The sequence below is a fragment of the Manis pentadactyla genome, chromosome X (genome assembly GCF_030020395.1).
Source record: "Manis pentadactyla isolate mManPen7 chromosome X, mManPen7.hap1, whole genome shotgun sequence".
Classification (NCBI taxonomy): domain Eukaryota; kingdom Metazoa; phylum Chordata; class Mammalia; order Pholidota; family Manidae; genus Manis; species Manis pentadactyla.
In genome coordinates, this window is record NC_080038.1 from 26,286,761 (window position 1) to 26,300,776 (window position 14,016).

At 38.9% G+C, this 14,016-nt stretch overlaps 1 protein-coding gene across 6 annotated transcripts in view; it reads right to left on the reverse strand.

Annotated features, from left to right (window-relative positions):
* Positions 1–14,016, reverse strand: part of DMD (dystrophin) — a 2,193,636-nt gene that overhangs the window by 1,168,219 nt on the left and 1,011,401 nt on the right. For all 6 annotated transcript variants that reach the window (XM_036917975.2, XM_057495970.1, XM_057495969.1 and 3 more), the window contains one exon: positions 4,539–4,711. In XM_036917975.2, coding sequence (XP_036773870.2) covers positions 4,539–4,711 — 173 coding nt within the window. The remainder of the gene's footprint in view (positions 1–4,538; positions 4,712–14,016) is intronic.

Below are 14,016 nucleotides of genomic sequence, written 5' to 3' on the forward strand. Positions count from 1 at the left end.
CTGAGACACATTGAAATTCTATTAGCTGGAAGCAATGTATGGAAGCAGGTCTCTTAGATAATGGCTGAACAGTTACAAATCAATTCGGCTTTTAATTTTCTACTTGCCCTACCTAAAGAGTATATCAGTTTTTACTTTATGACATTTAATAAAGGTGAGTTTTGCCATTATGGCATTCATGAATATGGTGATTAATGACTGTCTCAGAACCTACGCCTTAGGAAAGCCAAGAGTCTATTGCATTTTTTCATTTTTGTAACTTATTGGTAGTAAACTGTGCAAAACTATTAGAGCCAAATGTTTTGATGAAATGGAAAATGCAGATGTGCTATATTTAGTATGTGCTTGGGCAAATTCACCTTATATCTTTGTAATTTAGTCTCTCCTACAAAATAATGAAGTAGGACAAAATCAGTAAGGTGTTCTCTAGCTGCAAAAATTCCTTTATTATTATTATTAACTATCTATAAGAGTTTCAATTATTGTTCAGGAAACAGTTGCTCCTCTTCCCCTTCCACTGTAGGAAGAGGCTATTTCACCACTCTATAGACATCAGGCTTGCTTTAGTCAATGGAATGTGAGTGGCCTTGACCTGAGCACAGGCCATAAGTGCTCTTGGGAGGTTAGGCTTGATTCATGCTCTGGTGGTCTACATGAGAAGAGCATGCCACTGACCCTTCACCCTAGGCCCAGAAGAAACATACATGTAGCAGACTGTAACCCAATACATAACTGGAGCCTACCTCAGCCAACCCACAGCTTGAAACAGCCTTCCAGCCAAGCCCAGCCTAGGTCAGCCAAACCACAGGCAACTGAAAGATCCTTGAGCATGGGAATAAGTGCCTGTTCTTTTAAGTCATCAAGTTTTGGGGTGAAATTTATCACTGTATTGTGGTAATATCTGACTAAATCACTATCATAGGTGAGTCACATATAAAAAATACCAATATAGCCCTTTTTACTGGCTCAAGGCACTGTGATTTAACCTCACTTTGGCTTATTTAAAAATTCAGTAGATTTTTGTTAAGAACCCAATGAAAATTATACTGGACACTTGTTTATTTATGAATGTATAGCTTCTAGTCTCTCCAAAGATTTAAGAATTTGCCATTGTATGGACCTGGGTGGACAAGGCCCTGACTACGACTACAATGGAGCCCACATTCCAGTTATTTATTTTCCCTGACCTATGGCAGTTAGAAACTAGTTATATGACCTCAGCTTGCCTTGCAACAGGAGTTGGTGATTTATGGCCCACCACCTGTCTATGTAAATAAAGGTTTATTAGAACAACCCATATCAGTTCATCTATGTATTGTCTGTTTTTTTTCACCCTATAGCAGCAGAATTGAGTAGTTGTCACAGAGATTATATGGCCTGCAAAGAATAAAATATTTACCAAGTAGCCCTTTAGAGAAAAAAAAATATTAGCCATATCAGGTGATTCTGTTGAAACTATAATTCTAAAGTCAGTGACACAAAAGAAGTAATAATTTAGATACTTTCTGGCAGTGATAGTAGCAAGTAATACCTAGTGGCAGTGGTACCTCTGGTACACCAGTGGCCCATGGCCATGGCAGCTGTCTACAATTCAGATTCATCTTGTGGCTTGATGCTGCGTGTGTTTCTGGATGCCTGGCCTGGTCTTTCTTGATGGTTTCTGCCCATTTTAAAATCTGTCTCTTTGGCCTTTCCATTGAGCTACTTGGTATCCATCCCTCCAATAAATTAAATAATTCTACCTACCAGAGTCACTTTCTGTTAGTTGTAACTCAGAACCTTGAGTGGTCCATAGACCTTGCTTTATTCCTGACTCCAAGTAAGATGTTCCTATTGCACTCCTCAGATATTTTGTTCTCGCCTTCTAGCATAACTCATATCTATTAACCCTTGTTTACTGCTATTTGTCCATTTTCTCTCTAGTGTTCATTTTCTTTCTTCAAAGCAGGGACTGAATTTAATTCAGTTCTATATGGTACTTAGGAAAATGTGAAAGAATATAAGAATGAATTAACAGGTGTGAAGGCTACCAAAGCCACAAGACCATCATTTTTAGCCTTAAAATTGCCAAGCTTAATTGAGTCATTATCATGCATAAGCACTCCAATAGGCACTCTACATGTATTGCGTCATTTAATCCTTCTAACAACCCTACAACTTAGAAAATATGTTTATCCATTTTATAGATAAGGGAATCATGGAACATAAAAGTTAAGGAACTTGCTCAGGGACGCAGCTAATCAGCAGCAAAGCCAGGATTCCAAAACAATTTGGACTGTAGAACCTGTGCTCATAAGCAATGCCTTAAAAGCAGTTTTACCTGAAACTAGACTAAAAATCACAGGAAATTCAACAGCTTGTGACCAATTCCCGGAGGAGGCCAATTAGTGTAAAATTAGGATACTCCTGAGCCTCTAGATAAGAAAAGTGAATCTAATGGGGTTGGAGACACTATCCTTTGCTGGACATAGAGAAGATCCCAGATCAGGGATGAGATTTCAGGTTACCCTCTCTGTGGAATGGCATTAAGTGCATCTGCTTCTTTTACCGTCTATGGTTGAAGGTGAACTGAAAGGGAAATACCTGTATGCCCCTATGAAAAGGGAATGGCTAGCTTACTGGGCAACAATGTCATAAATAAAGAGGGGCAGAAGCCTCAAAAAGCAGGAAGTTTCACCTCTGCTTTAGTGCAAGAGTGATAATAGGTGCCTATAGAAGCACAACAACCTTGCAAGGATCTGAGGGGATGGCACTGGTGACCTGGACAGCTGGGAGAAAACACTGTCTCAGAAGACAACAGAAGACAAGAACATCCCAACAGTGAAATGAGCATCCCACAAGAGTGTGATAAAACTGACCTTGTCGGAGTAGCTTTCAGAAGCTCACAATGACTCCAGGTGGGATATGGTGGCATTACAAGTTTGGTTTTTGCAGTGTATGCACAAGGTTGCTGAGGTTCTTTTCCTTTATCAAGACTGGCTTTGGATACCCTGGGACCAGCGCCTTTCCAATAAGCTGAGATAAAACTATTAGACCATCTAGGGGGAAACAGTCTCAGGTTTCTGGGAAGAAGCCTGAGTCCAGACGTTCTGAACATCCACTTGGTACTCTCCTAGATTAGTCCTGAGCATATTGCACAGGAAAAAACATAGCTCTTGTCCCTAAGGAGTTGTGCAGGAGGCAGAAAAGTAAACAAATTGATGACTATGAGGTCAGTTCTAGGAGTAGGTCACTTCAGAGCATGTACTGTACAGGGCAGCCACTGATTCTGGAAATATTAGCAAATACATAAATGGTATAGTGATACTATATTCTTTAAAGGTTAAAACAATATCTAAATTTTTCAACTTTGTGATCAACTAATAGATTTAGGATTTTTAAGAATGAAATGACATCTCAGGTGAGACCTGAAGGGCAGATAGGCCAGAAGGGGCACAAAACATTTGGGGATTTTCAAAGCAATTTAATATTGCTAGAGCAGAATTTGTAGGGATCATAGTAGGGCAGGTAGGAGTTGGCAAGCAGTGAGGCTAACTAGATGACCAGGGGTCATGTGAAGGCCTTATATGTCCAATTAATGAATCTGGACTTTATCCCAAGGGGAATGAGATTATAGTACTAAATCTCTTACACTTTAGAAAAACAAGTCTGAATGAAAGATAATTGGGAACAAAGAGCAGATGATCACTGGAGATAACCAAGATTTCTGCAGGATGTATTGGTTTAGAAACTTAGTGGAGTAAATGAAGAACTAAAATAGAAGTAACGATAGTTAGAAACTGACAGATATGAGAGATATTAAAGAGGTTCCCTATAATTATTTTTAAATGATTTGATTTCTTCTGAGAATAATGAAGAAGACTGTATTGAGATTACAAATCTTTGAACAATAGTTTTAAGCCATTAGAACTGAATTACTTTTAACCCAGAATTGGAAGAGAAAACCATACTGTGCCTTCTTGCAGTATGAGGTTAAAGAATGTAGGCAAGTTAAAAAAAATTTGATCAAAAGCTAGATATTTTAATTAAGGTAAGCACAAAAATACTATTTTAAGTCAAATATCTTATAGCAAAAAAAAAAGTGGGGGGATTTCAAAATGTGACGTATTACCTTCAAAATAGAAACAATAAATAAAAATCAAACTTTGGTTGATAGTTTATATTTCAAACACATTAATCTAAGTATCAAATTACTATATGTATGTATAGGACACAAATTTGACCATAAATAGACATTTTATATTGTACAATTATTTTAACCACCTTGATTAAATCACAAGCCTGTTTCAACATTACCTGAAATTTTAAAGGGCAACATAGTGAAATTGCAACATAACTTCACTGCAGAATCACTTCCAGAGTTCAGCTCATAAATCTGAACTGTTCTTCACTATTTGTTCTCACTCCACTTACTTTTTCCAATGATAGTGATATTTCTCCCTCTCTTCTTCTTTTTTTTCCATGAAGAACATTGAAATAAACTCTAGAGTTTCCTGAAAACAGGTATAATCATTTAGTAAAATGAGAGTGTTACCTACCCTTGTCGGTCCTTGTACATTTTGTTAACTCTTTCCCACTGGAAATCGAGCCTCGAAAGAGCTTCCTGTAGCTTTGCCCTTTCTGCAGGTGTGGCACTTTGCAATGCTGCTGTCTTCTTACTGTGAATAATGTCAATCCGACCTGAGATTTGTTGCAGTCTGTCTTTTATATTCTGTAATATTGGATGTATAAAACAAATCAGAAGTGAATCAGCTGTTTATGGAAGGAGAACGAAGGAAATTTACAAACCCCAGAAGTACCAAATAGTCTTGCAGTTCTTAATTACTAACTTGTTAAATTTATCAGCCCCAAAGCCCAGTATTTTCAACATGCCAAAATTCAATGGGTAATTCAGCCCATATCTTGCTATAGTTGATCAGTTTCTCCATCTTAAACTCTATTTTCATTTGGATTCTGTAATCTGGTCTCTTCTGGTTTTTCTTACACTTTCTTGTCTACTGCTTCTCAGACTCTTTCACTGAATTCTCTGCTTATTAATCTCTTAATATTGGAGTGTTTTAGCTTACCTTTGGCATTTCTTTCCTTCTCTATCTACACTCCCTCCTATTTGGTCCCATGACTGCAAATACTCTCTGTGCAACAATGACTCCCAAACTTGTATCTCCAGCCCTGACCTCAACTATGAACTCCAGACTCACAAATGCAACTACTTTCTTAATACCCGGATGTCTCATGAACATCCCCAACTTAATATGGCCCTAACTAAATTCTGAACTACATCTCATTAGCCTTCTCTTCCCATGATTATCCCCATTTCAATAAATGATCTATCAATTAATATTTATTCAGGCTGACAACCTTGCAATCATCCTTGACCTTTCTCTTTTAATCTCCAGTATTCAAATTCTTTGACAATCCTGCTGGGTCTACTGCCAGAACACATTCAGAATGTGACCAATTACCTCCCTTGCTATAGTTCTTTAAAAGCTATCATTATATCTCATCTAAATTTATTGCAATAGCTACATAAATGATCCTGCTGCTTTCAGTCTTTTCCCTTTCCTTTTTAATTCTCCGCACAACAGCCAAAGAGATTTTTTTAAAACAGAACTCACACCATTTTACTCCTCTGCTCAAAGCCTTTCATGGCTCCTTGTCCAACCCCTAATCTTTACCATGGCATATAAAGCCCTATATGACTTGGTTGTATGCTGCATACTATTCTAATCTTATCTTTTCTTAGTCTCCTCTGTGTCCACAACACTTTAGTCTCTCCAGTCTCTTTAAACTCTTTGTGTACCTTGAATAAGCTGAACGTACTTTTGCTTCAAGGCTTCTGCAGTTGCTCTGCCAAAAACATTCTTTCCCTCACTTCTTTCTCACCTCAGAGGAGCCTTCTCTAACACCTTAAAAAAAAAACAACCCTAACTGATCCGTATTCCCTGTAATCTTCCTCGTTTTTCTTCATGGCACTTATCTCTAATATTAAATCATACATTGATCTCTGAATAATGCCTATGAGTGGAGAGATATTATCTGTCTTGCTGGCTAATGGGTTTCCAGGATTCAAATCTTTGGCACATGGTAGGTACCCAATACATTTCTGTTGAATAAATGAATAAAATAATGCATCCCATAAATTAACTCCAGATTTTTTATCTAAATTATATTTAAGGGGAAAAAATCACACACAATTTCATCATACAATAAAAATCTTTAAAACTATTGATTTTCTAAAAATGATCAAAACACATATTTGGCTAGTCTTACCAGGATGAATTTGATCATTTTGCTCATCTGAATTGTAGACAAGTCAATTGAGCAAACATCTACTGAGCTCTTCCATGTACAAGGATCAGTACAGAGAAAGCGAAGGTAGGTGAAGCACAGTTTTGTTTGCTTTTAAGACATTTAGCTTGATCTTACTGTTGTAGTAAGGGGAGGTTGTGGTTTGGGGAACTGAAGGAAAAAATAATAGTGTAGAAGCCCCAGATAGATGTCAAGAAGGAATCTGATGAGTGGTCTAAATGGTACCAAATCTTTTCTGGAAGTTCAGGGAAGGAATGGATTATATATCATCTTTGGTCACAAGCTGAGGAAAAGGTTCATTAAAGAAGTGCAATTTGGAGTGTCCATAACTGAGTAGTTGAATTGGGAAGGGTATTATACTTAGTAGGTAATATACTCAATGCAAAGACAGGGAACAAGAGCACTCATATTTGAATAACTTTTTGGAAATGTAGAGGATTATGGGACACTGGATTAGGAAACAGGCTGAAGAGGTTTAACAATATGTTTTGAAAATACTGAATGTAATTCAGTAGAAAATGGAGAACCATGATTCATAAAACAATTCTTATGGAACTTTTCAAATATATACAAAAGCAGAAAAATAGTAGAAATAGCCCCTGTGAACCTGTTTTATCCAGTGCCAACTCTTATGAAGCTATGGAAAACCTTGTTTCATTATACTCCCACACATTCATCTCAACTGGATTTTTTAGAAACAAATTAATATACTATTTTATCCATAAATAATTCAGCATGTGTTTCTAATGAATATGAATTCTTTTCAAGGAAAGTACACATAATACCATTATCACACCTACAAAATTTTAAAAATCATTAATGTAATTAAATATCTGGTTGGTATTTACATTTGAGTTGAATTGAGAAAGTTGTTTGGGATGGAAACTTGGTAGAACACAGTGACTGTGTATTGGTAAAGAAGAGGAAAATCTTGAATAACTCCCAGATTTCTGTCCTGGGCATCTAGATGGATAGTGGTGTCATTGAATAAAAGGGTTTCAGATGGATGAACAGGTTCCATGCTCGTGTATGAGTATGTAAGTAATGAGTTCAAGGTTTGGACATGACCATATTGAGAAGCCTTGGGGGCATCAGACTGTAGATATCCAATAGGCAGCTGGCATCAGATTTGGGGAAGAGGAAAGAGATGGTGATTATTCTTGGGCCATACATATTTTCACATTTCCACATGGTCTGGTGTTTCTGAGCAAAGAGCATTGACATCTGGGTTAAAGGATGATTGAATAAACATACCTTGGAGTTTATATTCGTGTACTGCTCCAGGGAGACTTAGCAACTTACCTTTCCCAGACCCCTTTGCTTACATTCTGAAAATAACAGATCTAGACCTTCCGGAGCAAAGGTCTTTCCCTGTTCCTTTCTATCTATCTCTATTAGATGTGCCAACTGTTTTATATAAACTCTGATATTCATAATTTGGGGTTTTCTCTCCTGTACCAAAACCCTTTCATGTATAGATAAGCATTTGGACCTCACTGCATGTTTGGGTCATACGAACTAGCACTAAGATGCTTTTGAGTAATTAATGATGTTCCCTTATCCAGAGATCTCATTTTTCCTGTCAGAATAAAGACATATAAATACAGAAGCTGAACAAGTATCAATAAAAGGCATAGGTTTCCCTACATTCAGGTAAAATTGGGGAGGATTTTAACCAAGTATGAGATAGAGTAGGCTAGACAGGGAGTGGCTCTTGCTCAGCCTGCAGCTTCCCAGAAGGCAGGCTCTGAAGGAAACTCCACAAGTCAGATTGGGCAGCAGGAAAGAAGTTATGAGGAGATCTTAGAGGGTCATTCTGCCTCATTCAAAGACATCCTGACTGTGGTTCATGAGGACCTGCCTTAGGGGAGGACTAGGCTATAGAATCATGTGAGGATATAGATAATGTGAGTTTTAAGACATAAAAGTCAATGCTTACAGTGGGAACCTAAAAAGAATCAGCTGTGTTCCCAGTTCTTGCGTATCAGCTAGAGACGGGGTAACATACCATGATTACGGGGGATGTAAATGCATTTCTGAGAGTAACAGGAGGGAATAGAGATTGTTTATAAAGTTCCAAGTTGTTCTCTTCAAGTCCAGGTACACCTTGTGGTTGGAAAGCTTCATTATTTTTTTGTTAAGCAACTCACTTTGACTCTGTGGTAAGAATGCTTGTCAGACAGGTCAAGTATTACCATGTGAGGGAAAAGAGGGAATACCAACACAGAAATATCGTGTGAGATTACTTATCTGGAAACATGCAGATTAAAACTGTCTTTTACCAGCATTACACACAGAATTGCTAGCCATTGGAATTTATTAAGTGTTATTTAATTCCATGAGAGATGAGCAAATCGCCCAGAAAAGGTTCTTAGAGAGTGCAAGAGTGAGAAATTTTGCCTAAGGATGAACCTCTGTGGAAAGCAGAGGCAGAGGAGATGAGGAGGCCCAAGGCATCACAGAAGACTTAGGAAGAGAATGAGAAGAGCAAAGCACTTCCAAACCAACAGAAGAAAGAATGGCAGGAAGGAGGGAGGCATCTGCCAACAAGTCAAATGCAACTAGAACAGGAGTGAAAAAGTCAACTTTGGCAACTGAGGAGGTTTTTGGTGATCATTTTATCAAGAGCAATATTCAGCATCTCAGGAGTGTGAAAATACAAATCTGGACAGAGCAAACTTTCTTCCACTGTCATCCTCTTTCACTACAAAATTGAAAATAGCTTAGTGCTACATTGCAGTTTACTCTATTTGACATAAGACACTTTACTGATGAACACTTTACTACTAATACAAACAAAGCTGGTAACAGAAACTCTAAAAAGTCAGAATGATCTCATGTATGTTGGCAATGCCCGAGAACTCACTGAAGTCAAGCATGCTTCTCATATTCTTTTTCTTTCATTCAGCTGGAAAAATTTCATTACCATCTTCTGATGGCTCTGAGGCTGGAGCCTTGGGTGGAATATTTAGGGTCATCCCACAAGTTTGATTATATCAGTCAGTAGGAACCTGAGCCAACATGACTTCTTTGCTGTTTCTGTTACACTGACTGACTGGGCAGCCTGATTTCACCACATTTTCCATCAGCTCAACTCCTGATGATTTAAGTCATGCACTCCATTTCAGTGTGGATGTCAGCCCCAGGACAAAGATCGAGAAACAGACAAGTTCTCCGCTTGATAACAGGTACCTAGCTGACTGACAGGCTGATTACTTAGATTCACAATGGGGCAAGAAGCCACATTTGTCTGCACAGTGGGAGCCCAAACACTTAATATGAATATATGTAATCTCCTATGGGGGTAAAATTCCATGGAAGGAAAGGAGGATCTTCCTCACCAGAATAAAAGTAATCCATTTGAGAGGCGGAGCCAAGATGGCAGTGTGAGTAAGACAGTGGGAATCTCCTCCCAAAAACATATATATTTTTGAAAATATAACAAATACAACTAATCCTAAAAGAGAGACCAGAAGACACAGGACAACAGCCAGACCACAGCCACACCTGCGAGAATCCAGCGCCTCGTGAAGGGGGTAAGATACAAGCTGCAGCCCGGCGGGACCCGAGGCCCCTCACCCCAGCTCCTGGTGGGAGGAGAGGAGTCGGAGCGGGAAGGGAGAGGGAGCCCAGGACGGCTAAACACCCAGCCCCAGCCATCCGCACCAGAGCGCACACACACTGCATGCGTGGTGTCTTGGATACTATGGAAACAGGACAGTAAGACCTGTGACCGGGTCCCGAAGCTGGCGCCCTGGGACAAAGAAAAGCGAGTGCTTTTTGAAAGTCTTAAAGGGACAGGGACCCTACCGCTGGATGGAAGCATCCTGGGTCACAGTCCAGCAGCTGGAGATTCCAGGGAACTCTGGGAACACTAACCCCCTGGGCAACAGCTCTGAGACCCCTCACGGAGGTAAGCAGCCAAACAGCCCCCTCTCCATTACCCCTCCCGGGCCCACCATAGCAGAGTAGCAGCCTGAGGCTGGCCACGCCCACAGCAAGGGAGCTTCCTCCATACGGGCCGGGCAAGATACAGAGACCCAGTCTACACGAAATTGTCCAACACAAGCCACTAGGGGTCGCAGTTGTCCCAGTAAAGAAAGGCCAGGAGCAAGTGGAAAAAGTCTTGGCTCTCCCAGCTGACAGACGAGTCAATAGCACACCACTGCACCTATCAACATGAAAAGGCAAAAAAAATTTGTTCCAGACAAGACTAACCCAGACAGCTTTGACATCTACATCCTTCCCTGAGAAGGAACCTGGAGAGATACATTTAACCAGCCTTCCTGAAAAAGAATTCAAAAAAAAGTCATAACCATGCTGATGGACTTGCAGAGAAATATGCAAGAACTAAGGAGGGAGAATACAGAAATAAAACAAGCTCTGGAAGGACTTCAAAACAGAATGGACGAGATGCAAGAGGCCATTAATGGACTAGAAAACAGAGAACAGGAACGTAGAGAAGCTGATGCAGAGAGAGATAAAAGGATCTCCAGGAATGAAAGAATTTTAAGAGAACTGTGTGACCAATCGAAATGGAACACTATCCGCACTATAGGGGTACCAGAAGAAGAAGAGAGAGAAAAAGGGATAGAAAGTGTCCTTGAAGAAATAATTGCTGAAAACTTCCCCAAACTAGGGGAGGAAATGGCCTCTCAGACCACAGAGGTACACAGAACTCCCATGACAAGGGATCCAAGGAGGGCAACACCAAGACACATAATAATTAAAATGGCAAAGATCAAAGACAAGGACAAAGTATTAAAGGCAGCCAAAGACAAATAAAAGGTCACCTACAAAGCAAAACCCATCAGGCTATCAGCAGACTTCTCAACAGAAACCCTACAGGCCAGAAGAGAATGGCATGATATACTTAATACAATGAAACAGAAGGGCCTCGAACCAAGAATACTGTATGCAGCACGATTATCATTTAAATATGAAGGAGAGATTGGACAATTCCCAGACAAGCAAAAGTTGAGGGAATTTGCCTCCCAAAAACCACCTCTACAGGGCATCCTACAGGGACTGCTCTAGATGGGAGCACTCCTAAAAAGAGCACATAACAAAACACCCAACAAATGAAGAAGGGAGGAGGAGGAATAAGAAGGGACAGCAATAAAGAATCATCAGACCATGTTTGTAATAGCTCAATAAGCGAGTTAAGTAAGACAGTAAGATAGTAAAGAAGCTAACTTTGAACCTTTGGTAACCACAAACTTAAAGCCTGCAATGGCAATAAGTACATAACTTCCAATAATCACCTTAAATGTAAATGGACTGAATGCACCAATCAAAAGACACAGAGTAATAGAATGAATAAAAAAGCAAGACCCATCCATATGCTGCTTACAAGAGACTCACCTCAAACCCAAAGACTTGTACAGACTTAAAGTCAAGGGATGGAAAAAGATATTTCATGCAAACAACACAGAGAAAAAAGCAGGTGTTGCAATACTAGTATCAGACAAAATAGATTTCAAAATAAAGAAAGTAACAAAAGATAAAGGACATTACATAATGATAAAGGGCTCAGTCCAACAAGAGAATGTAACCATTATAAATATATATGCACCCAATACTGGAGCACCGACATATGTGAAACAAATACTAACAGAATTAAAGGAGGAAATAGACTGCAATGCATTCATTTTGGGAGACTTCAACACACCACTCACTCCAAAGGACAGATCCACCAGACAGAAAATAAGTAAGGACACAGAGGCACTGAACAACACACTAGAACAGATGGACCTAATAGACATCTACAGAACTCTACATCCAAAAGCAACAGGATACACATTCTTCTCAGGTGCACATGGAACATTCTCCAGAATAGACCACATACTAGGCCACAAAAAGAACCTCAGTAAATTCCAAAAGATTGAAATCCTACCAACAAACTTTTCAGACCACAAAGGTATACAACTAAAAATAAATTGTACAAAGAAAGCAAAAAGGCTCACAAACACGTGGAGGCTTAACAACATGCTCCTAAATAATCAATGGATCAATGACCAAATTAAAATGGAGATCCAGCAATATATGGAAACAAATGACAACAACAACACAAAGCCCAACTTCTGTGGGATGCAGCAAAAGCAGTCTTAAGAGGAAAGTATATAGCAATCCAGGCATATTTAAAGAAGGAAGAACAATCCCAAATGAATAGTCTAAAGTCACAATTATTGAAATTGGAAAAAGAAGAACAAATGAGGCCTAAGGTCAGCAGACGGAGGGATATAATAAAGATCAGAGAAGAAATAAATAAAATTGAGAAGAATAAAACAATAGAAAAAATCAATGAAACCAAGAGCTGGTTCTTCGAGAAAATAAACAAAATAGATAAGCCTCTAGCCAGACTTATTAAGAGGAAAAGAGAGTCAACACACATCAACAGAATCAGAAACGAGAAAGGAAAAATCACGACGGACACCACAGAAATACAAAGTATTATTAGAGAATACTATGAAAACCTATATGCTAACAAGCTGGGAAACCCAGGAGAAATGGACAACTTCCTAGAAAAATACAACCTTCCAAGACTGACTCAGAAAGAAACAGAAAATCTAAACAGACCAATTACCAGCAATGAAATTGAAGTGGTAATCAAAAAACTACCCAAGAACAAAACCCCAGGGCCAGATGGATTTACCTCGGAATTTTATCAGACATACAGAGAAGACATAATACCCATTCTCCTTAAACTTTTCCAAAAAATAGAAGAGGAGGGAATACTCCCAAACTCGTTCTATGAAGCCAACATCACTCTAATACCAAAACCAGGCAAAGACCCCACCAAAAAGGAAAACTACAGACCAATATCCCTGATGAACGTAGTTGCAAAAATACTCAACAAAATATTAGCAAACCGAATTCAAAAATACATCAAGAGGATCATACACCATGACCAACTGGGATTCATCCCAGGGATGCAAGGGTGGTACAGCATTTGAAAATCCATCAACATCATCCACCACATAAACATAAAGAAGGACAAAAACCACATGATCATCTCCATAGATGCTGAAAAAGCATTTGACAAAATTCAACATCCATTCATGATAAAAACTCTCAACAAAATGGGTATACAGGGCAAGTACCTCAACATAATAAAGCTCATATATGATAAATCCACAGCAAACATCATACTGAACAGCGAGAAGCTGAAAGCTTTTCCTCTGAGATCAGGAATAAGACAGGGATGCCCACTCTCCCCACTGTTATTCAACATAGTACTGCAGGTCTTAGCCAAGGCAATCAGACAAAACAAATAAATACAAGGAATTCAGATTGGTAAAGAAGAAGTTAAACTGTCACTATTTGCAGATGACATAATATTGTACATAAAAAACCCTAAACACTCCACTCCGAAACTACTAGAGCTAATATCGGAATTCAGCAAAGTTGCAGGATACAAAATTAACACATAGAAATCTGTGGCTTTCCTATACACTAACAATAAACTAATAGAAAGAGAAATCAGGAAGATAATTCCATTCACAATAGCATCAAAAAGAATAAAATACCTAGGAATAAACCTAACCAATGAAGTGAAAGACCTATACCCTGAAAACTATAAGACACTCTTAAGAGAAATGAAAGAGGTCACTAACAAATGGAAACTCATCCCATGCTCCTGGCTAGGAAGAATTAATATCGTCAAAATGGCCATCCTGCCCAAAGCAATATACAGATTCGATGCAA